This window comes from Muntiacus reevesi, chromosome 22 (assembly GCF_963930625.1).
Source record: "Muntiacus reevesi chromosome 22, mMunRee1.1, whole genome shotgun sequence".
NCBI classification, from domain to species: Eukaryota; Metazoa; Chordata; class Mammalia; order Artiodactyla; family Cervidae; genus Muntiacus; species Muntiacus reevesi.
The window spans coordinates 19,119,599-19,146,483 of NC_089270.1; the positions used below are offsets into that span (position 1 = coordinate 19,119,599).

Genomic DNA, 26,885 nt, shown 5'->3' on the forward strand with positions numbered 1-26,885 from the left:
CTTTGCAACCCCATGGACTGCAGCATGCCAGGCCTCCCTGTCCATCACCAACTCCCGGAGTTTACTCAAACTCATGTCCCCTGAGTAGGTGATGCCATCCAACCATCTCTTCCTCTGTCATCCCCTTCTCCTGCCTTCAATCTTTCCCAGCATCAGGGTCTTTTCCAATGAGTCAGCTCTTCACATCAGGTGGCCAAAGTATTGGAGTTTCAGCTTCAGCATCAGTCCTTCCAATGAACACTCAGGACTGATCTCGTTTAGGATGGACTGGTTGGATCTCCTTGCAGTCCAAGGGACCCTCAAGAGTCTTCTCCAACACCACAGTTCAAAAGAATCAATTCTTCGGCGCTCAGCTTTCTTTATAGTCCAACTCTCACATCCATACATGACTACTGGAAGAACCATAGCCTTGACCAGACGAACCTTTGTTGGCAAAGAAATGTCTCTGCTTTTTAATATGCTGTCTAGGTTGGTCATAACTTTCCTTCCAAGGAGCAAGTGTTTTTTAATTTTATGGCAGCAGTCACCATCTGCAGTGATTTTGGAACCCAAAAAAATAAAGTCTGACACTATTTCCCCATGTATTTGCCATGAAGTGATGGGACTGGATGCCATGATCTTGTCTGAATATTCAGTTTTAAGCCAACTTTTTCATTCTCCTCTTTCACTTTCATCAAGAGGCTCTTTAGTTCTTCTTCACTTTCTGCCATATAAGGGTGATGTCATCTGCATGTCTGACGTTATTAATATTTCTCCTGGCAATCTTGATTCCATCTTGTGCTTCTTCCAGCCCAGCGTTTCTCATGATGTACTCTGCATATAAGTTAAATAAGCAGGGTGACAATATACAGACTTGACGCACTCCTCTTCCTATTTGGGACCAGTCTGTTGTTCCATGTCCAGTTCTAACTGTTGCTTCCTGACCTGCATGTAGTTTTCTCAAGAGGCAGGTCAGATGGTCTGGTATTCTCATCTCTTTCAGAATTTTCCACAGTTTATTGTGATCCACGCAGTCAAAGGCTTTGATATAGTCAATAAAGCAGAAGTAGATGTTTTTCTGGAACTCTTGCTTTTTCGATGATCCAGCAGATGTTGGAAATTTGATCTCTGGTTCCTCTGCCTTTTCTAAAACCAGCTTGAACATCTGGAAGTTCATGGTTCACGTATTGCTGAAGCCTGGCTTGGAGGATTTTGAGCATTACTTTGCTAGTGTGTGAGATAAGTACAATTGTGTGGTAGTTTGAGCATTCTTTGGCATTGCCTTTCTTTGGGGTTGGAATGAAAACTGACCTTTTCCAGTCCTGTGGCTACTGTCAGTGAACTAAAATGGACTGGAATGAGTGAATTTAACTCAGATGACCATTATATCTACTACTGTGAGCAAGAATCCCTTAGAAGAAATGAAGTAGCCATCATAGTCAACAAAAGAGTCTGAAATGCAGTACTTGGATGCAATCTCGAAAATGACAGAATGATCTCTGTTTGTTTCCAAAGCAAACCATTCAATATCATGGTAATCCAAGTCTATGCCCCGACCAGTAACGCTGAAGAAGCTGAAGTTGCACGGTTCTATGACAACCTACAAGACTTTCTAAAACGAACGCCCTCTAAAAGATGTCCTTTTCATTATAGGGGACTGGAATGCAAAAGTAGGAAGTCAGGAAACACCTGGAGTAACAGGCAAATTTGACCTTGGAATACAGAATGATGCAGGGCAAAGGCTAATAGAGTTTTGCCAAGAGAACGCACTGGTCATAGCAAACACTGAAATCAGGTTGATTATATTCTTTGCAGCCAAAGATGGAGAAGCTCTATACAGTCAGCAAAAACAAGACCGGGAGCTGACTGTGGCTCAGATCATGAATTCCTTATTGCCAAATTCAGACTTAAATTGAAGAAAGTAGGGAAAACCACTAGATCATTCAGGTATGACCTAAATCAAATCCCTTATGATTATACAGTAGAAGTGAGAAATAGATTTAAAGGACTAGATCTGATAGACAGAGTGCCTGATGAACTATGGATGGAGGTTCGTGACATTGTACAGGAGACAGGGATCAAGACCATCCCCATGTAAAAGAAAAGCAAAAAGGCAAAATGGCTGTCTGAGGAGGCCTTACAAATAGCTGTGAAAAGAAGGGAAGTGAAAGGCAAAGGAGAAAAGGAACGATATACCCATCTGAATACAGAGTTCCAAAAAATAGCAAGGAGAGATAAGAAAGCCTTCCTCGGTGATCAGTGCAAAGAAATAGCGGAAAACAATAGAATGGGAAAGACTGGAGATCTCTTCAAGAAAATTAGAGATACCAAGGGAACATTTCATGCAAAGATGGGCACAATAAAGGACAGAAATGGTATGGACCTGACAGAAGCAGAAGATATTAAGAAGAGGCGGCAAGAATACATAGAAGAACTGTACAAAAAAGATCTTCATGACCCAGATAATCACGTTGGTGTGATCACTCACCTAGAGCCAGACATCCTGGAATGTGAAGTCAAGTGGGCCTTAGGAAGCATCACTGTGGACAAAGCTAGTGCAGGTGATGGAATTCCAGTTGAGCTATTTCAAATCCTAAAAGATGATGCTGTGAAAGTGCTGCACTCAAGATGCCAGCAAATTTGGAAAACTCAGCAGTGGCCACAGGACTGGAAAAGGCCAGTTTTCATTCCAATCCCAAAGAATATTCAAACTACTGCACAGTTGCACTCTTCTCACATGCTAGTAAAGTAATGCTCAAAATGTCCCAAGCCAGGCTTCAACAATAAGTGTCAAGGCCCAGATTTCTACTCCTCTTCTTTCGCATCTCTGTTGCAAATCAGTCTACTCTGGTCCTGTCTCTTTCTTATAAGACCTTGATAAAAACAACAAAGAACAACCAATTCATGCTAAATACAGGCACTTTTCAATCATTTCTCCTGGGCTCCATAGGCATGTGGCCTGCCTTCCAAATCAGACTTAGCAGATGATTGTTTTGTTTTCTTTTTCTCTTTTAAAGAATCAAGGGACTTTCTTGGAACAGACCAAATTTTGGAAGACATTTTTCTTGTGTCTGTTCTTTTTTTCTAAACAGTTTTATCTAATTATCTTATTTTCTTTCTATTGAAGTATAGTTGATTTACCATGTCATGTTAATTTCAGATGTACAGCATCTGAAAGTGATTCAGTTATTACAAAATATTGAATATAATTTCTTGTGCTATACAGTAGGACCTTGTAATTTATCTATTTTACATATAGTAGCATGTATGTGTTAACCGCACTCTCCTAATTCATCCCTCCCCCATCCACCTTTGATGACCGAAGTTTGTTTTCTATGTCTGTGAGTCTCTTTATGTTTTGTAAATAAGTTCACTTGCCTCTCTTTTTTTAGATTCCACATATAAGTGATATCCTATGATATTTGTCTTTGTCTGGCTTACTTCACTTAGTATGGTAATCTCTGGGTCCATCTGTATGACTACAAATGGCCTTAGTTCATTCTTTTTATGGCTGAGTAATATTCCGTGATATCTGTGTACCACATCTTTATCCATTTGTCTGTTAATGGACATATAGGTTGTTTCCACGTCTTGGCTACTTACCTAGCTATAATGAAAGAAGGGAGGGTAGATTTTGATGCAATACCAACCTACAGGAATAAAACAATAGAGACTTCATTAGTTCACATTACAAAAAAGTTGGAAGCTGGAAATGGCTAGGATTTAGTGCAGTGTCTCAATGATACTATCAAGGAGTCAGTTCCTTCCATCTGCTACTCTGCCATCCTCAGTATGTTGGCTTTGGCTCTTTGTATTTGTGGTCTCATGGTTACATGATGGATGCCATAGCACTAGGTATCATACTTTCACAACAGCATTCCAAGTGAGAAAGGAGGAGAGTGGGCAGAAAAGAGACTTTCCATTATCAGGGATGCAAATCCTTCCCATTTGCATCTCATTGGCTAGGTGCAAGGGAATCTAGAAATACATTTGTCTAAGGAAAATGAGATACCTATGATGGGCTTAGACTGGTCATGACTTATACCCTTGGGTTGAACACATTGCTGTCCTGAGTAGAACTAGATTCTGTTAGCTACAACAAAGCAGAGAAATGACTGTTGGGTTGGCAATTGTATCTGTCACACATGGGGAATATTTTTAATATTATTGAAGATATAAATGGACTCTGAGGAGGATCTTGGCATAGAAAATCTAAGAGGATATTGTTGAACTGAAATACTGGAAGAAGAGACTTCCTTCTGGGATTATTCTGTGAATGATGTGAGGTCAGTATGTTCCATCTATTTCTGAGAAAAAGAATCATTTGGGCCACAGACATGAAAGGATTCCTATAAGTCATCTGTCAATTGAATGAAAGTGATTGACTATATTTTAAAATATTTCTTTCTTAATATTTATTTAGGCTGCACTGGGTCTTCATTGCAGCTTGTGGGATCCTCACTGTGGCATGCAGAGTCGTAGTCACAGCTTGCAGGATCTAGTCCCCCAACCAGGGGACAAACCCGCCCCCCCCCCCACATTGGGATCTTGGAATCTTACCCACTGGACCACCAGGGTAGTCCCAAAGTGATTGATTTTAGAAATCAAGAGTACATTGGGGAGAAAAACCAATCACCACTGGTTCTATGTCGAAATTATCCTATTCTTTTAGAGATGGTAATATTTCACAGATTTCCCTTTTTAACTAATATATTGTTTCTTTCCAGTGCTCGGGGAAATTATTTTGGAAATGGACCTCATAGCCTGAATAGTATTGTTTATATCTCTATGATTAGAGGAAGTCATGTATTTTTAGGGTGACACCAGGTCACTCAAGCTATCATGCTTTCCCAGATTTAGAATACTGAAAGCAGAATTTTAACCACCAGCATACTGAGTTTGTTGTTTTGCAGATGTCTCTCTATGCTGGCTTATATCTGAGACTCTGTAAACATTTTAAGGACAAAACAAAACAAATAGTCCTTGTCATTACAATTTAAAATTGTAAATGAATTACAAAATAACACAAACCCCCCACATTTGTCTATGACACATGTGAAAAATAACTCAAGATTCCCTGAAGGTTAAAAAAAAAATCAAGGATGCGCTTGGTTCATAGACACTGTGACAATCCTGGTCATTAGTGGTGACTTGTTAATCTTTCTTGCTTCATGCCAGCTGGCCCTAAGAGTAGAATGAAAAATTGCTTTGGCAGAGAGCTTACTTCCTGATAAATTACAAAATTTTTAAAAAAAGAAAAAGATAACTGAAGATCCCAAACATCACTTGCAGTAGCATGTGATTAAGACATTAAAAAGACATCAAATGCTAGGCACTGCTATCAGAGCTTTAGACATATTTTCAATCCTCATGAAAACCCGATGAAGTGGGTACCATTATTGTACCCACTTTACTGATGAAGAAACTGGGGCACAGAGGACTGAACAACTGAAGTCACACAACCACTGTAATAAGTGGCAGAGCTGGGATTCCAAGCCCTGGTAATCTGGCTCCCGAATCCATGAATTAGAGCAGCATCTCTCCGCTAATCTCCGTTTTATAAAATCCTTCTAATTCATAACAAGAAAATTGTTTCCAGCTCCAGAAGATATTATCTTAACTTTTGAGACATTTTATGTCATAAGTAGTTTCTCATTAAGTAAAATTATAAAATCCATAAATGAAGATGATCCAGTGGGCTTTACTTTTTCCCATTCGTGGCTTGGAGGAGTTTTACCACCACTTGAAAGAGCAGAAGGCTTGAATTCAAGGGTTATCTTAGTAACAGTACACTATATTCTTTGACTTGAGAAGCTTCATTAGATAATACTGTATGAGCCATCTGTTTGGAATTTGATGATGAAAAATATGAATATATGACCATTATCAAGACCCCCTCTTCAGATCATGTTCACGTAGTTGGAGGCTTGGGTGCCAAGCTAATTTGGGCTTAAGGTGACACTTTATTTGCTTCCATGAGACTGTAAATTTTCAAATGGCCAGATGTTCTCTTGAGCATTACAGCTAGAAGACTAGGACTTCCACGGAGGTCCAGGGATTAAGACTCTGCGCTGCCAATGCAGGGGGAAAGGGTTTGATTCCTGATCAGACCTGGGCTTGATCCCTGGGTCGGGAAGATCCCCTGGAAAAGGAAATGGTAACCCACTCCAGTATGCTTGCCTGGAGAATCCCATGGACGGAGGAGCCCGATAGGCTACAATCCACAGGGTCTCGAAGAGTCGGACACAACTGAGTGACTTCACTTTCACTTTCACTTCACTTTCAGGGAATTAAGAGGGCCTCTCAGGTGGCTCCGCAGTAAAGAATCTGCCTGCCAATTCAGGAAACTCAGGAGACATGGATTCAATCCGTGGGTGGGGAAGATCCCCTGGAGGAGGAAATGGCAACCCACTCCAGTATTCTTGCCTGGAAAAATCCCACGGACAGAGGAGCCTGGCGGGCTACAGTTCACTGGGGCGCAGAGTTGGACACGACTGAGCGCATACGCAGGGGACTAGGAGCCTGTATCCTGCATGCTGTGGCACAGCCAAAAGATTTTTTAAAGAGCTAGAAGATTTACAGGGGAATAAAAGTGGCAATGGCAGAGCCACTGCAGACCTTTGACAGAGTTCATTTTTTCCTCTGAGGAAGAAGGAAAGCTTCAGGGAATCAGGGAGCAGATTGAAGTGTTCAGCCTCTGACTCCAAGTGTTTGATGGTCCCTACCAGAGATTCCATGAAAGACAGTGAAGACTGCTAGTCGCTCAGTCATGTCTGAATCTTTGCAACCCCTCTGGCTGCAGCCCACCAGGCTCCTTTGTCCATGGAATTCACCAGGCAAGAATACTGGAGTGGGTAGCCATCCCCTTCTGGGATCTTCCCAACCCAGGGATCAAACCCAGGTCTCCCACATTGCAGGCAGATTCTTTACTGCCTGAGCCACTGGGGAAGCCTCAGACTTGAGGGATTGCTATTTACTGAAAGAAACAAACACCCAATAGAAATGTCCAGAGGATTAGCAGTACTGGCACGAGAGGAGGATTTGACCGTCTGGATAACAGCTTTGCAAATCATTTGGATAAATGACACCATTTGGAGGAGAATCTTCCCAACCGAGTCTAAATGCCAGAACCCTTTTGAGAAGGTTTATGCAATTCTGGCTCTTTTCTTCCTTTTGTCAGAAATGTATTGGGTGACACTGTTCCAGATATAGTTTACTATTTGGGATACAGGAGCAATTATCCTGTTTTTTCCTGTGAGATATTATTGGAAGATTAATATCAATGGAGTAAATATTACATTAAATAGAAGCATAATTAAGAATGCAAAGATAAAGCTATCTTAGGAATATGGCATAGTCCTTCCTTCTTCCCCTCTTATCTTTATTTTTTTATTTTTTTTAATCTTTATTGAATTTGTTACAATACTGTTTCTGTTTTGTTTTGGCTTTTCGGCTGCAAGGCATGTGGGATCTTAGCTTCCCGACCAGGGATCGAACCTGCACCCCCTATATTGGAAGGAGAAGTCTTAACCACTGGACCACCAGGGAAGTCCCCCCCCCTCTTATCTTTAAGAAGGCAAAGAAAAATGTGGCCTCCTAGCTGGTAGGTACCACATTGATACAACTCAGGGAAAGAGTGGAACTTGTCCTTACTAGGACAAGTGTGTGACACTTGCTAGTGTGACTGGAAGCATTGGGCCAGTTTATTTTAATGGTGTCAGGAAGGATCAGATAAAGAGAACCACCTCTCAGGTAACACTGAGGCAGTGAAGAGAGTTAATTGAATAGACCGAAGAATTGATGCTTTTGAACTGTGGTGTTGGAGAAGACTATTGAGAGTCCCTTGGACTACAACCAGTCCATCCTAAAGGAGATCGGTCCTGAGTGTTCATTGGAAGGACTGATGTTGAAGCTGAAACTCCAAATACTTTGGCCACCTGATGTGAAGAACTGACTCATTTGAAAAGACCCTGATGTTGGGAATGATTGAAGGCAGGAGGAGAAGGGGATGACAGAGGATGAGATGGTTGGATGGCATCGCTGACTCAATGGACATGAGTTTGAGTAAACTCCAGGAGTTGGTGATGGACAGGGAGGCCTGGCGTGCTGCAGTTCATGGGGTCACAAAGAGTCAGACACGACTAAGCGACTGAAATGAACTGAACTGAATTCATTTTTTTTTCTTTTAGAGGTACTTGCAGTCAACATCTGAACTTATCAAGTCAGAACAGCTTATAAACCAAACCAGGAACTTCCCTGGTGGTCCAATGGCTAAGACTGCGCTCCCAGTGCAGGGGGCCCGGGTTCCATCCCTGGTCAGGGAACTAGATCCCACATGCCACAACTAAAGGTCCCACGTGCCGCAACTAAGACCTGGTGCAGCCAAATAAATAAAGAAATATATTTTTAAAGAAATCAAATCTTCATCTCTGGGCACCTCCAGGAATCCTCTTGCAGCACAGAAAGAATAGAGCATATCAGTGTTTTTTCTATTGCAGGTTCTTTTGGTCACATTATCAGCTAGGTACAGGCTAAGGAAAGACAGATAGGTTATTTTGGACAAGAATAGTATATATAACAGAGTCCCATTCTTTGGGTGTATATAACACAGTCCCTTAAGATTATGGAGTGGAGGTGACAAATAGGTTCAAGGGATTAGATCTCACAGACAGAGTGCCTGAAGGACTACGGACAGGCACTATAGGTAACAGTTACCTCCTGTTACGACTGGAGGTTCGTGACATTGTACAGGAGGCAGTGACCAAAACCATCCCAAAGAAAAAGAAATGCAAGAAGCAAAATGGTTGTCTGAGGAGGCTTTCCAAATAGCTGAGGAAAGAAGAGAAGCGAAAGGCAAAGGAGAAAAGGAAAGATATATCCATCTGAATGCAGAGTTCCCAAAGAATAGCAAGGAGAGGTAAGAAGGCGTTCTTAAATGAACAATGAAAAGAAATAGAAGGAAAATATAGAATGGGAGAGACTAGATATCTCTTCAAGAAAATTGGAGTTAGCAAGAGAACATTTCTTGCAAGAATGGGCATAACAAAGGACAGAAACAGTAAGGACCTAACAGAAGCAGAAGAGATTGAGAAGTGGCAAGAATACACAGAAGAACTAAACAAAAAAGGTCTTTATGACCTGGATGACCACAATGGTGTGGTCACTCACCTAGAGCCAGACATCCGAGAGTGTGAGGGCAAGTGGGCCTTAGGAAGCATTACTCAAACAAAGCTAGTGGAGGTGACGGAATTCCAGCTGAGCTATTTCAGATCCTAAAAGATGATCCTGTTAAAGTGCCGCACTCAATATGTCAGCAAATTTGGAAAACTCAGCAGTGGCCACAAGAATGGAAAAAGTCAGTTTCATTCCAATCTGAAAAAAGGGCAATGCTAAAGCATGTTCAAACTACCAAACGGTTGTGCTAATTTCACATGTTAGTAAGGTTATGCTCAAAGTCCTCCAAGCTAGGCTTCACAGTATGTGAACTGAGAACTTCCAGATGAGCAAGCTGGTTTCAAAGAGGTAGAGGAACCAGAGATCAAATTGCCAACATTCATTGGCTCATGGAGAAAGCAAGGGTGTTCCAGAAAAATGGCTATTTCTGCTTCACTGACTATGCTAAAGCCTTTGACTGTGTGGATTACAACAAACTGTGGAAAATTCTTAAAAGAAATGGGAATACCAGACCACCTTACCTGCCTCCTGAGAAACCTGTTTGTGGGTATCTTGTGCTTAGTCACTCAGTCGTGTCTGACTCTGCACCCCATGGACTATGAAGCAACAATTAGAACTGGACATGGAACAACCGACTGGCTCAAAATCGGGAAAGGAGTATGACAAGGCTATATGTTGTCACCCTGCTTATTTAACTTCTATGCAGAGTACATCATGAGAAATCCTGGGCTGAATGAGTCACAAACTGGAATCAAAATTACTGGGAGAAATATCAACAATCTCAGATATGCAGGTAATACCACTCTAATGGCAGAAAGTGAAGAGGAACTAAAGAACCTCTTGATCAGGGTGAAAGAGGAGAGAGAAAAGGCTGGCTTGAAACTCAACATTAAAAAAACTAAGATCATGGCATCTGGTCCCATCAATTCACGGAAAATAGAAGGGGAAAAAGTGGGAAAAGTTACAGATTTTCTTTTCTTGGGCTCCAAAATCACTGCAGACAGTGACTGCAGCCATGAAATTTAAAGACGCTTGCTCCTTGTAAGGAAAGCTGTGACAAACCTAGACAGTGAATTAAAAAGCAGAGGTGTCACTTTGCTGACAAAGGTCCATATAGTCAAGGATGTGAGGACTGGACCATAAAGAAACACTGAGCAAGAAGAAAGGATTGATGCTTTCAAATTGTGATGCTGGAGATGATTCTTGAGGGTTCCTTGAACTGCAAGGAGATCAAACCCAATAATCCTAAAGGAAATCAATCCTGAATATTTATTGGAAGGACTGAGGGTGAGGCTGAAACTCCAATACTTTGGCCACCTGATGCAAAGAGCCAACTCACTGGGAAAGATCCTGACGCTGGGAAAGACTGAAGGGGCCGGCAGAGGGTGAGATGGTTAGATAGAATCACCAACTCAACGGACATGCGTTTGAGCAAACTGCAGGAGATGGTGGAGGACAGAGGAGCCTGACGCGCTACAGTCCATGGGGTCACAAAGAGTCAGACAGGACTTAGTGACTGAACAACTACAGAGTTATTCAGTTACCACAGTTGTTCTCTTAGGGAAAGAGAAAGGAGTAAAAGGATCAAGATATGTGAGATGGGGCATTGGCAGATTAACAAAACCAGAAAGTGTTAGTCGCTCAGCTGCATTCTACTCTTTGTGATCCCATGAACTGTAGTAGCCAGGCTCCTCTGTCCGTGGAATTCTCCAGGCAAGGATACTAGAGTGGGTAGCCATTTCCTTCTCCAGGGGATCTGTCCCACCCAGCAACTGAACCCAAATCTCCAGCATTGCAGGCAGATTCTTTACCATCTGAGTCACCACAAAACCAAAGCTGGTCCTAAAAGAGCTTTTTACTTTCATCTTCTGGTCTCCATGGTAACTCAAATGTGGCTAGGGAGATGAAGGAAGTAAGGCAGCTTCTGCTGTCTACAAACACACACCTCACTGTTGTCTTTAAGCTCATACTCGTCAACTGCCAAAGAACCTGGTGATGGTAGAGTATCTTATGGCTAAAGTAGATGTTCTTCATTGTAAGAATCTTCTTTACAACATATTACTAGGTCAGAAGACTGATTTAGCTCATCACCTATTTCCTGACTCCTGTCAAAGTGATTTTGGGGGTCTAATTCGATTGAATAAGACGGTAAAGATCTGTAGTTTAAAAGACAAAACCAGATCACAGATTTCAACCTAAAACTGTACATCTTTTAGAAAAAACTACAGGAGGAGATTTTCGCTATTAAGCGCTAAACAGAGAGTTCTTAGGCTTGACATCGGAATGATGATCCACACAATGAAATCTTGATAAGTTAGAATTTATCAAAATTGAAAATGACTTTGTTTTAAATACATGGTCCTGGATATTTACATGCAAAAAAAGATGGTTACCTTGCACCATATACAGAAATTGAATCAAGATATCTCTGAAATAGGCAGAGATAAAACTATAAAACATTTAGAATAAAGCATAAGGACGTCTCATGACACTGGATTTGACAGTGGTTTCTTGGATGGAACACCAAAACTACAGGCAACAAAAACAACAAAATAGATAAACTGGACTTCATGAAAATTTAGAACTTCTGTGCATCAAAGGTCACTATCAATAAAGTGAAAAGGCAACTCACACAATGGGAGGAAATTTTGTAAGTCATATATCTGATAAGGATTAATATTTAGAATATATCAAGAACTCCAGGGATGGAGGAGCCTGTTGTGCTACCGTCTATGGGGTCACACAGAGTCAGACACGACTGAAGTGACTTAGCAGCAGCAGCCTACAGCTCAACAATTAAAAAAAAAAATTATAAACGTGCATAAGACATGAATAGACATTTCCCCAAAGGAGAGATATAAATGGCCAGTAAGCAAATGAAAAGATGCTCAACATCACTAATCATAGGTCAATGCAAATCAAACCCACAATTAGATACCACTTCACACCCATTAGGATGGCTACCATCAAGAAACCAAAAAATAGCCAGGGTTGGTGAGGATATGGAGAAGTTGGAACTCTTGTTTATCACTGGTGTGGATGTAAAATGGTGTTGCTGTCACGAGGGGTCCTCAAAAAATTAAACGTAGAATTATCATGTGACTAATTTCATTACTAGGTATATACCCTAAAGAATTGAAAACAGAGACGTGAATTTGTTTATATGTAATATATATTTTATAGCAGCATTATTCAAAGTATCCCAAAAAGTGGAAACAATCCACGTGTCCATTGATAGATGAATGGGTAAACAAAATATGGTGTATATATATATACATCCAATGGTGTGTTATTCAGCCTTAAAAAAAATGAAGCTCTGATACAGGGATGAACGTTAAGGACTTTATACTAAATGAAATAAGCCAGACACAAAAGGACAAATATTCTATGATTCCACTCACATGAGGTAGCTAGACTAGTAAAAATCATAGAAATAGAAAGTACAATGATGGGTGCCAGGGGCTGGGGCAGGAGAAAAGAGGGTTATTGTTTAATAGGTATATAGTTCCAGTTTGGGAAGATGAAAAAATTGTGGTGATGAATAGTGGTGAGAGTTACATAACAATATGAAGGTACTTAAAAACTTCTGGAGATGAATAGTGGTGATGGTTACATAATGATATTAAGGTACTTAATACCATTGAATCGTACACTTATAATGATTAAAATGGTAACAAAAAAATTAGTGTTATGTATATTTCACCATATATACATAAAAAAACTTAAAATAATTCTTTAATAAGAGACTTTGTTTAAGAGAACGGAGATGCTACAGGCTTGAAGATTTCCAAACCAGGTATCCTCCCACAAAAGATTAGTATCTAGAATATATGAAGAACTCTGAAACTGTTTTTTTTTATTCTCAACTATTAAAAAGAGAAATCCAAATTGAAAATGGGTAAAAAGAATAGACATTTCACTGAAGAGGGCATACAGATGGCAAACAAGCACAGGAAAAGATATTCCAACATCACTAGCACCAGGGAAATGCAAATTAAAACTACAGTGAGATATCAAATGTATAACTATCAGAATGGCTAACATAAAAAGTAGTGACCGCACTGGCTAACACCAATTATTTAATGGTAACACCAGATAGTGATATCACCAGTACTGATAATGATATGAAGACCCTGGATCAATCATACATTGTTGGTAAGAATATAAAATGGAATAGCTGCTCTGGAAACAGTTTGACCAAGTTCTTAAAAACTAAACATGTAGGACTTTCTTGGTAATACAGTGAATAAAAGCCTGCCTGCCAATGCAGGGGACATAGGTACGATCCCTGGTGTGGCAAGATCCCATATGCCGCAGAGCAACTAAGCCCATGCACCGCAGCTACAGAACGTGTGCTCTGGAGCCTGTGTTCTGAAACTACTGAAGCCCATGTGCCTAGATCCTGTTCTCTGAAACAAGACAAGCCACCGCACCACAACTGGAGAGTAGCCCTCATTCGCTATAACTAGAGAAAAGCCTGAGAATAGCAACAAAAAACCCAGCACAACCAAAAATAAAATTAAAATAAGTGTTATTTTTAAGAAAGAACTAAATGCTTAGCTTTGCACAGTGGCAGTTTTGTAGGCAATGAGGTTTATCCAAGGTGTGATTATTGCTAATTGAAAACTTTTCCCAATACCCCACCATGATGACTTGAAATATAGTCTGCAATGGCAATTTTTGACAGTCTCTATGGAGACTGAGTTAAAAAAAAAAAGACTAGACATGTATTATCAAATGACCCAGCAACAGCAATTATGGGTGTTTATTCCAGAGAAATAAAAAATTATGTTTGCACAAACACCTGTAAACTAATGTTCATAGCTTCTTGATTTGCAATGGCCAAAAACTTGAAATAAGCCAGATATCTTGTAAAGGGTGAATAAACACACTTGTTCCATCCATACCATGAAATACTACCCAATAATAAAAGGTACCAAACTATTGATCAGTACAAACCTTAGATGGTCTCCAGGGAATTATGCTGAGTTAAAAAAAAAGTTAATCCTAAAGGTTCCATACTACATGATCCCATTTGTATAATATTCTTGAAATGATAAAATTATAGAATTAGAGAACAGAATAATGAGTGCCAGAGATCATTAAGGAGGATGAGAGGGAGAGAAGCGGGTGTGGTTATAGAAGGGTGGCCCTAGGTATCTTTGAGGTGACGGGAACTGTCTGTCCTGTGCCTGAACTGTAGTGGTATATGAATCTACACATGTAAAATTGCATAAATTAAATACACATAATGAAAAAGCTGGCTTAACACTCAGTATTCAAAAAGCTAAGATCAAGGCATCTGGTCCTATCACTTCATGGCAGAGATTGGGAAAAAGTGGAAACAGTGAGAGACTTTATTTTTGAGGGGCTCCAAAATCACTACAGATGGTGACTACAGCCAAGAAATTAAAAGACGCATGCTCCTTGGAAGAAAAGCTGTGACAAACCTTGGCAGTATGTTAAAAAGTAGAGACATCACTTTGCTGACAAAGGTCCATCTAGTCAAAGCTATGTAGTCATGTATGGATGTGAGAGCTGGGCCATAAAGAAGGCTGAGTGCTAAAGAACTGATGCTTTTGAACTGTGGTGCTGGAGAAGACTCTTGAGCATCCCTTGAACAGAAAGGAGATCAAACCAGTCAATCCTAAAAGAAATCAACCTTAAATATTCATTGGAAGGACTGATGCTGTAGCTGAAGCTCCAATACTTTGGCCACCTGACGTGAAGAGCCAACTCATTGGAAAAGACCCTGATGCTGGGAAGGAATGAAGGCAGGAGGAGAAGGGGATGACAAAAGATACGATGGTTGGATGGCATCCCCCCACTCAATGGACATGAGTTTGAGCAAACTTCGGAAGATGGTGAAGGACAGGGAAGCCTGGCATGGGCAGTCCATGAGATCACAAAGAGTCAGACACGACTGAGCGACTGAACAACAAAATACACATATACAAAAAGGAGAGCGTGTAAAGCTTGTGTAATCTGAATAAAGTGAAAGCATTGTATCAGTGTCAGTATCTTGGTGTTGATATTGTTCTGTGGTTATACAGGACGGGGATATAGAGTGAAGGATATACAGGATCACTCTTTTCTTTCTTACAACTGCCTGTGAACTTAGAATTTTCTAAAACAAACAAAAAACATAACCAAAGTAAACATTATGAGTAGTTCCGTTAGAAGCTAACAAAACAATTATCCATAAACTTATTCTTATCACCTCCCAAGGCATCTCATTGGTTAAGAAAGGGAAATTTTCACTTCTCATTAGACAAAGGATACAGTCTGGTTTTTGCATAATTCGAACATAAGGTTTTCTTGTGAGAATTAAGCTAGTAAAAATAGAACAGTTTAAGTGAGTAGCCATTAGCCACCTTAAATGCTTCCAAAATAAAGTGAGCAAAGCAACACATACTTAAAGATAACCAAAGAGTAGATACTTAGAAAGGTGGGCCTTCAGTGTATGTGTAAGGAAAAGGTATTAATTAATTTTTTGGAGGATCATCTCCAAAGAAAGAAACTATGACTACCAGGAAGGGTGTCTGTATTGTTCTAGAAAAGCATGAGCCCAGAGCAGAAAGCATTAACCTGTCCTCATCCCTGCCCTGGAGGGAGAGCACCTTGTCCTTATAGGAGTATTGGCCTGCTTGGCAGCTCGAGTTGGCAGAGATGCCATTTACAGAACATGCATTATGTGTGAGGTCCTTTACCTGCCTTGTCATTAATCCTCCGAACAACCCCACAAAATAGTTATCTCCATAATGAAACTAAGGCTGAAGAGATGAAATAACTTAGGACTTCCCTGGTGGTCCAGTGGTTAAAACTTCACTTTCCAATGCAGTGGGCACGAGTTCGATCCCTGGTTGGGAAAACTGAGGTCCTATGTGCCTCAAATTTAAAAGAGAGAGAGACTAAAAAACTTGCCAGAGATCACACAGCTACCAAATGGCAGAACTGGGCTTCAGTCCTCTGCCTGGCACACCATTTCCTGTCTCTCTTGAAAGGCAGTGAGCACGCAAAGCTATTGTGCTTAATGCCATAGTCCTAGAATCACATCATTAACTCTCTTCACTCTTCTTTCTTACTTCCAAGGTTTGATTTCTCATATAGATGTTCCTAAAAGGGGACCCAGTGTGAGTATTTCTCCTTTTGGCAGTTGTGTTTCTCACTGTACATGAATCAGTTGACATTGTGATTTTGTCATCAGCCCATTTAAAAAATGGTTAATAGGCATGAGTTCTTCTATGGCTGATAATTCTGGGTGTACTGGAGAATTCGGTTACTGTAAAAATATACTGAACTTAACTTCCAAGGTATTCCACCACCCTAAGGGGCCTCAGAAATCAGTCTTCAAGATGGAAAAATGGTGTTACTGATTTAAGTAACTCCCAGGCTTACAGTGTCAGTTATTGGCAAAGCTAAGGTTGAGAACTAGGTCTCCGATCCGTTACTCTGGTATAACCATTTCAGTTCTACTTATCCTGTCGGAGCACCCTATTTCAGGGCCAGATCCAGAAAAATTGGTATACATGCTCAATCAACGTCCTTATTTTCTGTACTCCCTCTGCATTTTGGGTACAGGTGGAATTATTTTTGTTAGCATTATTTGTAGCTTTATTATGAGCCCACAATATTCTGTACATAAATTAATGAATGGATACTGAAAAAATGTATTGTGAATGCTTAAAACGTTCATCATTTTCCATATTATATTAACTGGATAGCTATGCACCACTGGCTCATAGAACAGCTTTTATATATTACACAGACTGTTATCTATAAATAGTTGTATTCCTTAGAGTATTTCCACCACCCGTTATAGTACCTGTCACAAGTAGGTTGTCAATAGTTATGAGCTGGTTTGGATTGGATTCGATTGAATTAAATTGATTGAAAGTGGCTCTGATGTGTTTCAGCTTCTAGATTCTGTAATTTATTTAACACCCCTACTCAGACAGATGTTTAGGCAACAGCATGATTGTTCACTGACACATCATTAGGTCCAGTTGTCTGTGCCTTAGTGTGAAAGACGTACCTAATCAGGTAGCTCAGTTCTGACAACTAAGATCTTCCTGAGCCCTTGCAGGTTAGCAGCCTGGAAGGGAAGTCTGTGTTCTCTCTCTGTTTTCAACACTCGGACGAGCCAGGGAATCTCAGCACGTGTAATCAAGTATCATGGAAGCATCAGAAATGTGGCAGTGCGGGTTCAAACCCAGTAGGTAACTTTTTGTGGTTAATTATAAAACCCGAAATGTTAATAATGAGCAGTGATATTTCCTTGTGAAAGTGTTAGTCGCTTAGTCGTGTCCGACCCTTTGCAACCCCGTGGACTGTAGCCAGCCAGGCTCCTCTGTCCTTGGGAATTCCCAGGCAAGAATACTAGAGTGGGTAGCATTACCTTCTCCAGGGGATCTTCCCAACCCAGGGATTGAACCTGGGTCTCCCGCATTGCAGGCAGATTCCTTACCGTCTGAGCCATCCACTCATACTACTGGGCCATGAGACTTTTAGTTGTCATCATGTCTTCTATACAGTGTTGCTAAAGCAGGCAAGATGATGGTTGTTGAAATTTCCATTACCCTCTACTAGTTCAAATCAAACAAGAGACCTGCATTCAGAGCTTTTAGCTCCCTTTGAACATCTCCTTCCTTGCAAAACAAAAATAATAGCCACTGTTACGGTGCATTTAATCACATTATCCTGTTTGTCAGGTCACCTGTGGAGGTCACTTAGGACATTTTAGTTTCTTGGAACAAGCTTTCTTTTTTGCCTTAAGGATTGTTGGCATCCAGTGTCTCAAATCAATTTCGTCTGATAGCTTTGGGCAAAGAAGGAAACTGATAATTAGTTACTTCTTTCTGTTCTGTACCAATAACTTTTCACAGATATATCTGAAGCTTCTGGTTTTCATGTCATTTTTGTGGAGAATTTTTTGTTCACATATTTTTCCTTTAAAATACAATATCCAAAATGCCTGACATCTGTATTCTTTTTCATTGTGTTGGTTGAAGCAAATTTAAAGTTATCCACAACACATTGTTTTCTAGAGCATTCATCTTCAGAGTCTTCTGAGATGGTTGCTCAATAACATGTCATGAGGAAAGTCCAGATTTGCAAAGCATTTGTCATTTCTTTCTGTGCTGCTAATTTGTTTAGTAACCATTTGTTTCTCACACTCTTGTCTGCCAAGCTGTAGACATATGTACATGCCAGGTCCATAGATCTATAAATCCATAAATGTTAATAATAGTACTAGGACTTACTGGTGGTTCTGTGGTTGAGACTCTGCATTTCTGATGCAGGGGACATGGGTTTGATCCCTGGTCAGGGAACTAAGATCCCACATGCCATGCAGTCAATAAATAAATAAAAATATGATGAATGTAGATAGTTTCAAAATGTCACATTACTAGAAAATTATGTTAGGGACTTCCCTGGTCATCCAGTGGCTAAGACCCCAGGTTCTCCATGCAGAGGGCCAGGGTTCAATTCCTGCTCAGGGAACTCGATCCCACCTTCTGCAGCTAAGTGTTTGCATAACTCAACTAAAGATCCCACATGCTGCAAGGAAGATCAAAGATCATACATGCCACAACTAAGACCCAGCACAGCCAAATAAATACATAAACACTTTTTAAAAAGAAAACTATGTTGAATAATATTAATAGCACTAAAAGGAGGTTGTGAAAAAGATGAAAGTGAAAGAGGAGAGTGAAAAAGTTGGCTTAAAGCTCAACATTCAGAAAACTAAGATCATGGCATCTGGTCCCATCACTTCATGGGAAATAGATGGGGAAACAGTGGCTGACTTTATTTTGGGGGCTCCACAATCACTGCAGATGGTGATTCCAGCCATGAAATTAAAAGACGCTTACTCCTTGAAAGGAAAGTTATGACCAGCCTAGACAGCATATTAAAAAGCAGAGACATTACTTTGCCAACAAAGGTCCATCTAGTCAAGAATATGGTTTTTCCAGTGGTCATGTATAGATGTGAGAGTTGGACTATAAAGGAAGCTGAGCGCCGAAGAATTGATGCTTTTGATCTGTGGTGTTGGAGAAGACTCTTAAGAGTCCCTTGGACTGCAAGGAGATCCAACCAGTCCATCCTAAAGGAGATCAGTTCTGGGTGTTCATTGGAAGAACTGATGTTGAAGCTGAAAACTCCAATACTTTGTCCACCTGATGCAAAGAGCCGACTCATTGGAAAAGACCCTGATGCTAGGAAAGATTGAGGGCAGGAGGAGAAGGGGACGACAGAAGATGAGATGGTTCGATGGCATCACTGACTAAATGGACATGAGTTTGGGTGGACTCCGGGAGTTGGTGATGGACAGGGAGGCCTGGTGTGCTGTGGTTCATGGGGTCACAAAGAATCGGACACGACTGAGTGACTGAATTGAACTGAAAAGTAGGCTGTATGCCTTTGGTATCTAGATTTTCTCCTGAAAGTCCTAACCTAAACTCTTTGGTCCTTTCTTAAATACAAGGATGCACATCTTTAGAAAAAATTTTCCATCAATTCTCAGTAAAATTCTGGAATATTTAAGGTAATCATAGGAAACAGTCTAACATGTTACTTGTTCAAGGGATTTCCTACCTGTGTAGTTGACAGTAATGATACTCATTTGAGTCTTTGTTTCATAAAATATGCTTTTTCTTTTCATTAAAGTAAGCTTCCTTTCCATCTTGAAAGGGTGAGACCAAGTTTTGCCTTAGGTACTAACACCTGTTCATTTTATTTCAGGGGTACAGGCATCAGGCATGGATGGGAAGAAATGCAGTGTATGGATGTTTTTACCTCTTGTTTTTACCTTGTTTACATCTGCTGGATTGTGGATAGTGTGAGTATTTTCTTATTTAAGGACTCAGGTATAATGAGATAAAAAAGCAAAGTCCTGATAGCACAGTCCTCCTTTTTTCTGTCTGCAGGCTCCATACCCTCAGAGTCAACCAACTCCTAATCAGAAATATTCAGGAAAAAAAAATTCCAGAAAGTTGCAAAAAGCAAAACTTGAATTTGCTGCTCACTGGCAACTACTTATATAGCATTTTACTTTATCTTTACAACTATTGTATTAGGTATCATCAATAACTTAGAAATGAAAGTATACAGGAGGACGTGTGGAGAGTACAGTTGACTCTTGACCAACAGTAGTTTGAACTGTGAGGGTCCACTTATACGTGGATTTTTTTTCAATAAATACTACAGTACTATGTGGTCCACAGTTGGTTGAGTCTGAGGATGTGGAGCTGACTATAGGATGTGAGAAATCACAGATTCTGGTATCCACTGCTTATCCTGGAACCAGTCCCCCGCAAATACAGATGGGCAACTGTATATGTCATATTTTCGTGAATGTATTTGTAAATACTTTAAAATAATGTTTGCTAACTCAACCTTGCTGAAGTCCCCATTTCCCTTTATTCTATCACCCAAAGTAAATAATAAGTAATAAATTATGCAAAGCAGATATTGAATACTGGTGATATGGACTCATTATTTGCAAGATTTGCTAATTTGACACTAACATGCTACGGATTAGGGCTTCCCAGGTGATGCAGAGGTTAAAAAATCTGCCTGCCAATGCAGAAAACTCAAGAAATGAGGGTTCAACCCCTGAGTCGAGGAGATTCCCCAGAGAAGGAAATGGCAACCCTCTCCAGTATTCTTGTCTGGAAAATTTCATGGACAGAGGAGCCTAGCAGACTCCAGTCCATGGAGTCACAAAGAGTCAGACTCAACTGAGCACACATACATATGTACATTCAAACATTTGCTTGTTTAACAGTCATTGAGTATAAGGACGTCCTTATACTTGTTAAACAAGCAAATATGATTTAATGTGGTTAGTCCAGTAAATTGGGAAACAGATAATTCTTTTTTTTTAATTTCTTTGTTTTATAAATTTTATTGTTTTTTCTTCATAGATACTTTATAGCTGTGGAAGATGACAAAATTTTCCCATTAAATTCAGCTGAAAGGTAAAGTATATCTCTGGGTAACTCTTTGTTTATCAGTAGATTTAGCAGAACTTTGCCACTGGTAAAGTTAGACTATGCAAAAGTGACCATGCATTAACCTGAGCTTCTGGGTTTTTTCTGTCATCCAGGAAACCTGGCGTGAAGCATGCACCATATATAAGGTAACTTGATAATTCTCTTCTGATCTGCTGTATCTTAGGCAATGTTAGCAGGGTGTATTAGTTCTGACTCTTAGGACAAAGTATCCTAGACTGGGTGGCTTATAAACATCAGAAATTTATTTCTCACATCTCTGCAGACTGAAAGTCCAAGATCCGGGTGCCAGCATGGTCAGGTTCTGATGGGAACCTTCTTCCGGGTTTCAGACTGCTGTCTTCTCACTGTGTCCACGCATGGCAGAAAGAGGACTAGAGAGCTCTCTTGGGCCCTTTTATAAGGGTACAATCCCATTCACTGGGGCTCTACCTTCATCACTTAACCATCTCCCAAAGGCCCCACCTCCTAATACCATCACATGGGATGTTAGGATTTCAACATATGAATTTTGAGGAGACATACCTTCAGCCCACTACAAACAGTCATAGATTTTACTATAGAAATAATAAAACATTTCATATTTTTCAAGTATTGCAGGTGATGAACCTCCTGCAAGCTGTGTGTTTAGTCAAGTTATGAACATGGCAGCATTCCTAGGTAAGAAGAACATGAAGAATGCTTTACATGCTTTTGGATATTTGTTTTTTATTTTAAATTCTCCAGAAACTCATTTCAAAAGTATGGTGAGCTTAGTTGATAATTTGGTGTCATATCATGTCAATATGCTAAAGTGGGCATTTTTTGTTTTGAGGGTCTTTTCTTTTTTTCATAAATCCCTTTACATTCACCTGCTTACCTTCCATTTTCTTTTCTCTTTATCATCTTCAATCATTACAGCCAATTCTTGACTTTATTTCTTTTGCTGCATGAAATAATGTATTTCATGTGCCATAAAATCCTGCATGAGAATATAATATTGTGCAATATGTTTTCTTTAAAAAAATGCTTTATACATTCTTTCACTGGCAAGCATGAAAAATGCATAGGGCCTGAGATAAATATTGATGTGTATAGACATCATCTTTCAGTCTAAAGGTTGATATTATCATTAGGGTCATGCCCTCCCCTTTGCCTTTACACATATCAAGCTGGCAAATGGGAACACAGGTTTATAAAAAACAGAAAGAAACCTTTTGTACTCATGTCCGGCCCCAACTCCCTTTTCCTTCAGGGACTAAAGCTCTCGTTTAATATCCTGTCCTCTTTGTTCTCTGAGTGCTTCTCTCCGGGGGTTGTGGGAACCAGCCATACTCTGTGTCTTCCTTCAAATCAGCCTCGTTGTTCTGTTGCTCAGTTGTGTCTGACTCTTTGTGACTCCATAGACTGCAGCACACCAGGCTTCCCTGTCCTTCACCATCTCCCAGAATTTGTTCAAGCTCATGTCCATCGAGTCAGTGATGCCATCCAACCATCTCATCCTCTGTCACTCCCTTCTCCTGCCCTCAATCTTTCCCAGCATCAGGGTCTTATCCAATGAGCTGGCTCTTCGCATCAGGTGGCCAAAGTATTGGAGCTTCCGCTTCAGCATCAGTCCTTCCAATGAATCTTCAGGGTTGATTTCCTTTAGGATTGACTGGTTTGATCTCCTTGCAGTCCAAGGGACTCTCAAGAGTCTTCTCCAGCACTACAGTTCAAATTGCGAGCTCATCTTCTCCAGGCCAAGGACTCCTCTGTGTCTTTCAATACGTTAGGACTTCCCTGGTGTTCCAGTGGTTACGACTCCATGCATTCCATGCATGGGGCACAGGTTTGATCCTGGGTCCGGGAATTAAGATCCCATATGCCCTGGAGTGTGTCCAAAAAAAAAAGAAAAAGAGGTCAGCCAATTATCACCATTGGTATTTTGTTGGGTCCAGCCAGTGACAGCTAAATCCTTCAACAGCAGTTTTCTGGACATGGTCCTTTTGGATACTGAGACTTTCACTCCAAGTGAGATCTAATGATGATGTTATTACTGAGGGTTTGACCTTTGTAGCACCTGTCCCTCAAAGAGGTGGCCTGTTATTTCACCTATTTATAACTCTCCTCCCCCAGAAAAATTTCTGCTGAATTCTTACATGTTCCTTTAAAATTTTTGCTGTAGGAAAAGGGAAGACCTATAAAATTCCCTGGAAAATCAAGGGAGATGGTTGATCCAACCTGCACCACAGGCAGAATCTTAGTTGGTTCAGAAGGCAGAGAAACATGGAGAATGTTCCCTTGAGACTCCAGGGGAAATGCTAGTCAGTCTGATTTTGTCCTCACTGACTTCAGTCTCCATGTTAGTCATTCAGTTGTGTCCAGTTCTTTGAGACCCCATGGCCTGTAACCAGCCAGGCTCCTCTGTTCATGGATTTTTCCAGGCAAGAATACTGGCGTAGGTTGCCATTCCCTTCTCCAAGGGATCTTCTCGACCCAAGGATCAAACCCGTTTCTCCTGCGTAGGAACTCAGTACTCACTCTTTTTTCCTATTCTTCATACCATTCTTCTGAAAAGATGTAATAAATGTACTCATACTAAGGCATAAATGACCGCTAAGGAGATATTTGCGTCTAATAGAACACAAAGTCCCAAGAGTGACTCTGGACTTGCAGGGTCAGAGACCTTTTCCAGTCCGTCAGCAATCACACCATGTAGGCAGGTTGGTACCAATTCATACCATCATCCCCATGGAGCACAGCAATAACAGTAATTAATGACAGCCTCTTAATATTCCAGGCACAATGCTAAGTGCTTTGCAAACATTACCTCTTTTAATCATAATACACAGGAGACTTCCCTTATGAGGAAATGTCACAGGATGTCTGTCCTCCATGGGGCTTTAAAGAAACCAGTGAACATGTTAGAAGCCACATATTACCCTTTTGTATTCTTAAGACGAATTGATATGTCCCAACGGTCCTTAGTGCAATATCTAAAATATGCCAGTTTTCCCAGCTCACAAATTTATCCCTTTACAAAGCTGATGATTAACTCGTTATAAAAGCAGTTCTAAAAACACAGGCATGAAAACAAGTTCCCCTCTTGCAGATGACATCCGTCAGCATCTGATTCTCCAGTCCTCCCCTGCTCCATCAAGAAGCAATTAAGTTTTTACTAGCTTTTGCTCTAAGGTATTGCAGCATCCAGTGTTTATTATATTTCATCACTTTTAGTGCCATCTGGTAGACACAAAAGCTGAGTAAGATTAGTGTTCAGTGAGAGTGAACCATCTATTATTTACTTATCTGGGAGTGAAAAACAATCATTTTCCTAATAATTCTTGCCTTAAACTGTGGTTGCTTTTGTCTCCCCAGGCCTGTCCCTTTTAGATCTCAGACTATCATTTTGGACGACATAACTGACTCTAAGAAACAACCTGCATGCTGTGTGTTCACTCAGTTCTGTCTGACTCTATGGACTGCAGCCTGCCAGACTATTCTGTCCATGGGATTTTCTAGGCAAGAATACTGGAGTGGGTTGCCGTTTCCTCCTCTAGCAGGTCTTCCTAACCTAGGGATCCAACCTGTGACTCCCGTGTCTCCTGCATTGTAGGCAGATTCTTTACTACTGAGCCATGGGAGAAGCCCTAAGAAACAACGAAGACCTCATATAAGTCATTGCTTGTTGGCAGCCATACAGATTATAATTTCCAACCTACAAATGAGTTGGTGTGGTATTTATCAAAATCAATTAGCAAAAATCTTCTGTTTTTTGATGGACTAATCAAAGATCAAATGCTCAGTGATTTTCTTTACAGAAATTTATATTCTTTGTCCTAAATCTGCACTTTTATGATCTAAAACACATTTATTTTTTTAAATTTATTTATTTATTTTAATTGGAGGCTAATTACTTTACAGTATTGTAGTGGTTTTTGCCATGCATTGACATGAATCAGCCATGGGTGTACATGTGTCTCCCATCCTGAACACCCCTCCCACCTCCCTCCCCATCCCATCCCTCTGGGTCATCCCAGTGCACCAGCCCTGAGTGCCCTGTCTCATGCATCGAACCTGGACTGGTGATCTATTTCACATATGATAATATACATGTTTCAATGCTATTCTTTCAAATCATCCCACCCTCACCTTCTCCCACAGAGTTCTTTACATCTGCGTCTCTTTTGCTGTAAGACACATTTCTTAATAGAAATATTTCTGCCCTGGAGAGGTTGTGAGGATAAAGTTAATAGCTGAATGATTTCGGTCACCTAACAACAGCCTCTCTCCCTCCTTCAGCCAAAACATATTGATTGTTATGTTCTACTGCTGTCATAAATAGGTATTATTGATGCATAAACAGTAAAACTGAACAAAATGAAGAAGAATTTGGCCAGGCACCAGTCTACAACTGCAGTGAAGAGCTGCTATTTTGAGTTTGAACTTGAAGAACCCTATCAGCTTCAAAATAAAAAATTTAACAAAGAAAATAAGCAATTACTCTCTAATATTTGTATTTTTTAACAGAGAGATAAATTAAAAAGAGCATCTCTATAGCAAAGAACTGTTTTAAGTATCAAAAACCACAGATGGGTGGGTTTTTAAAATCTTTTCTAAAACTGTAAGTAAAATCTTAAAAATTTAAGGAAACTTTAAAAAAAATCTGTTGAGCAGAATGTTAATGTGGGAAAAACTGGTTTGCATATATAAAGATGGCTTTGAAATGACCGTACTGCCCAGAAGACCCTTTCAGGAAGCTATAATTAAATCACTACTTGGTTGAAAGTGGACTTCATAACAGATAGTCTGAATCTGCCTCCATTTAAACCTCTTAATAAAATTGTTAACAGACCAGAAACTTTATTATTTCCACAACCATAAAATTTCAACTAGATCTTATTTTAAAAGGAAAGTATGCCTTGTCTCAGCTGGTATTTTTTCAAGAGGTATTTATTTATTGGCTGTGCTGGGTCTTTGTTGCTCTGGCTTTTTCTCTAGTTGCAGTGAGCAGGGCCTACTCTTTTTTTTTTTTTTTTTCATTTATTTTTATTAGTTGGAGGCCAATTACTTTACAATATTGTAGTGGTTTTTGTCATACATTGACATGAATCAGCCATGGAGTTACATGTATTCCCCGTCTCGATCCCCCCTCCCACCTCCCTCTCCACCCGATCCCTCTGGGTCTTCCCAGTGCACCAGGCCCGAGCACTTGTCTCGTGCATCCAACCTGGGCTGGTGATCTGTTTCACCATAGATAATATACATGTTTCGATGCTGTTCTCTCGAAACATCCCACCCTCGCCTTCTCCCACAGAATCCAATAAAGATAAAGACCATTACAGTATATCAACACAAATATATGGAATTTAGAAAGATGGTAATGATAACCCTATATGCAAAACAGAAAAAGAGGGCCTACTCTTTAGTGTGCATGGGTTCTTGTTGCCGTGGCTTCTTCTGTTACAGATCACAGGTTCTAGGTACACAGTCTTCAGAAGTTGCAGTATGTAGGCTCAGTATTTATGACACAGAGGCTCAGTTGCCCCACGGCATGTGGGATCTTCCCAGACCAGGGATCAAACTGGTATTCCTTGCATGCAAGGCGTATTCTTAACCATTGGACCACCAGGGAAGCCCTCAGCTGATTTATAATGGAGTTAATAGGTGAAAAGGGCAAAGTGTGGTGTTTGGGTTGCAATTCTGGAAGTTAGAGGAGTGTCGGGTTGATTCCTGTCTTCAGAAAGGTTTCTG

General features: G+C 40.3%; 1 protein-coding gene and 1 non-coding gene across 3 annotated transcripts in view; both read left to right on the forward strand.

The window, feature by feature from the left end:
* Positions 1–26,885, forward strand: part of TMEM150C (transmembrane protein 150C) — a 107,896-nt gene that overhangs the window by 69,352 nt on the left and 11,659 nt on the right. For both annotated transcript variants that reach the window (XM_065914065.1, XM_065914064.1), the window contains exons 2-5: positions 19,900–19,996; positions 21,084–21,137; positions 21,266–21,298; positions 21,763–21,830. In XM_065914065.1, the coding sequence (XP_065770137.1) occupies positions 19,917–19,996; positions 21,084–21,137; positions 21,266–21,298; positions 21,763–21,830 (235 nt within the window). In that variant the 5' untranslated portion in view covers positions 19,900–19,916. The remainder of the gene's footprint in view (positions 1–19,899; positions 19,997–21,083; positions 21,138–21,265; positions 21,299–21,762; positions 21,831–26,885) is intronic.
* Positions 13,712–13,852, forward strand: LOC136153096 (U4 spliceosomal RNA). Its single transcript, XR_010660337.1, has one exon. It is a non-coding gene; the product is annotated as a U4 spliceosomal RNA (small nuclear RNA).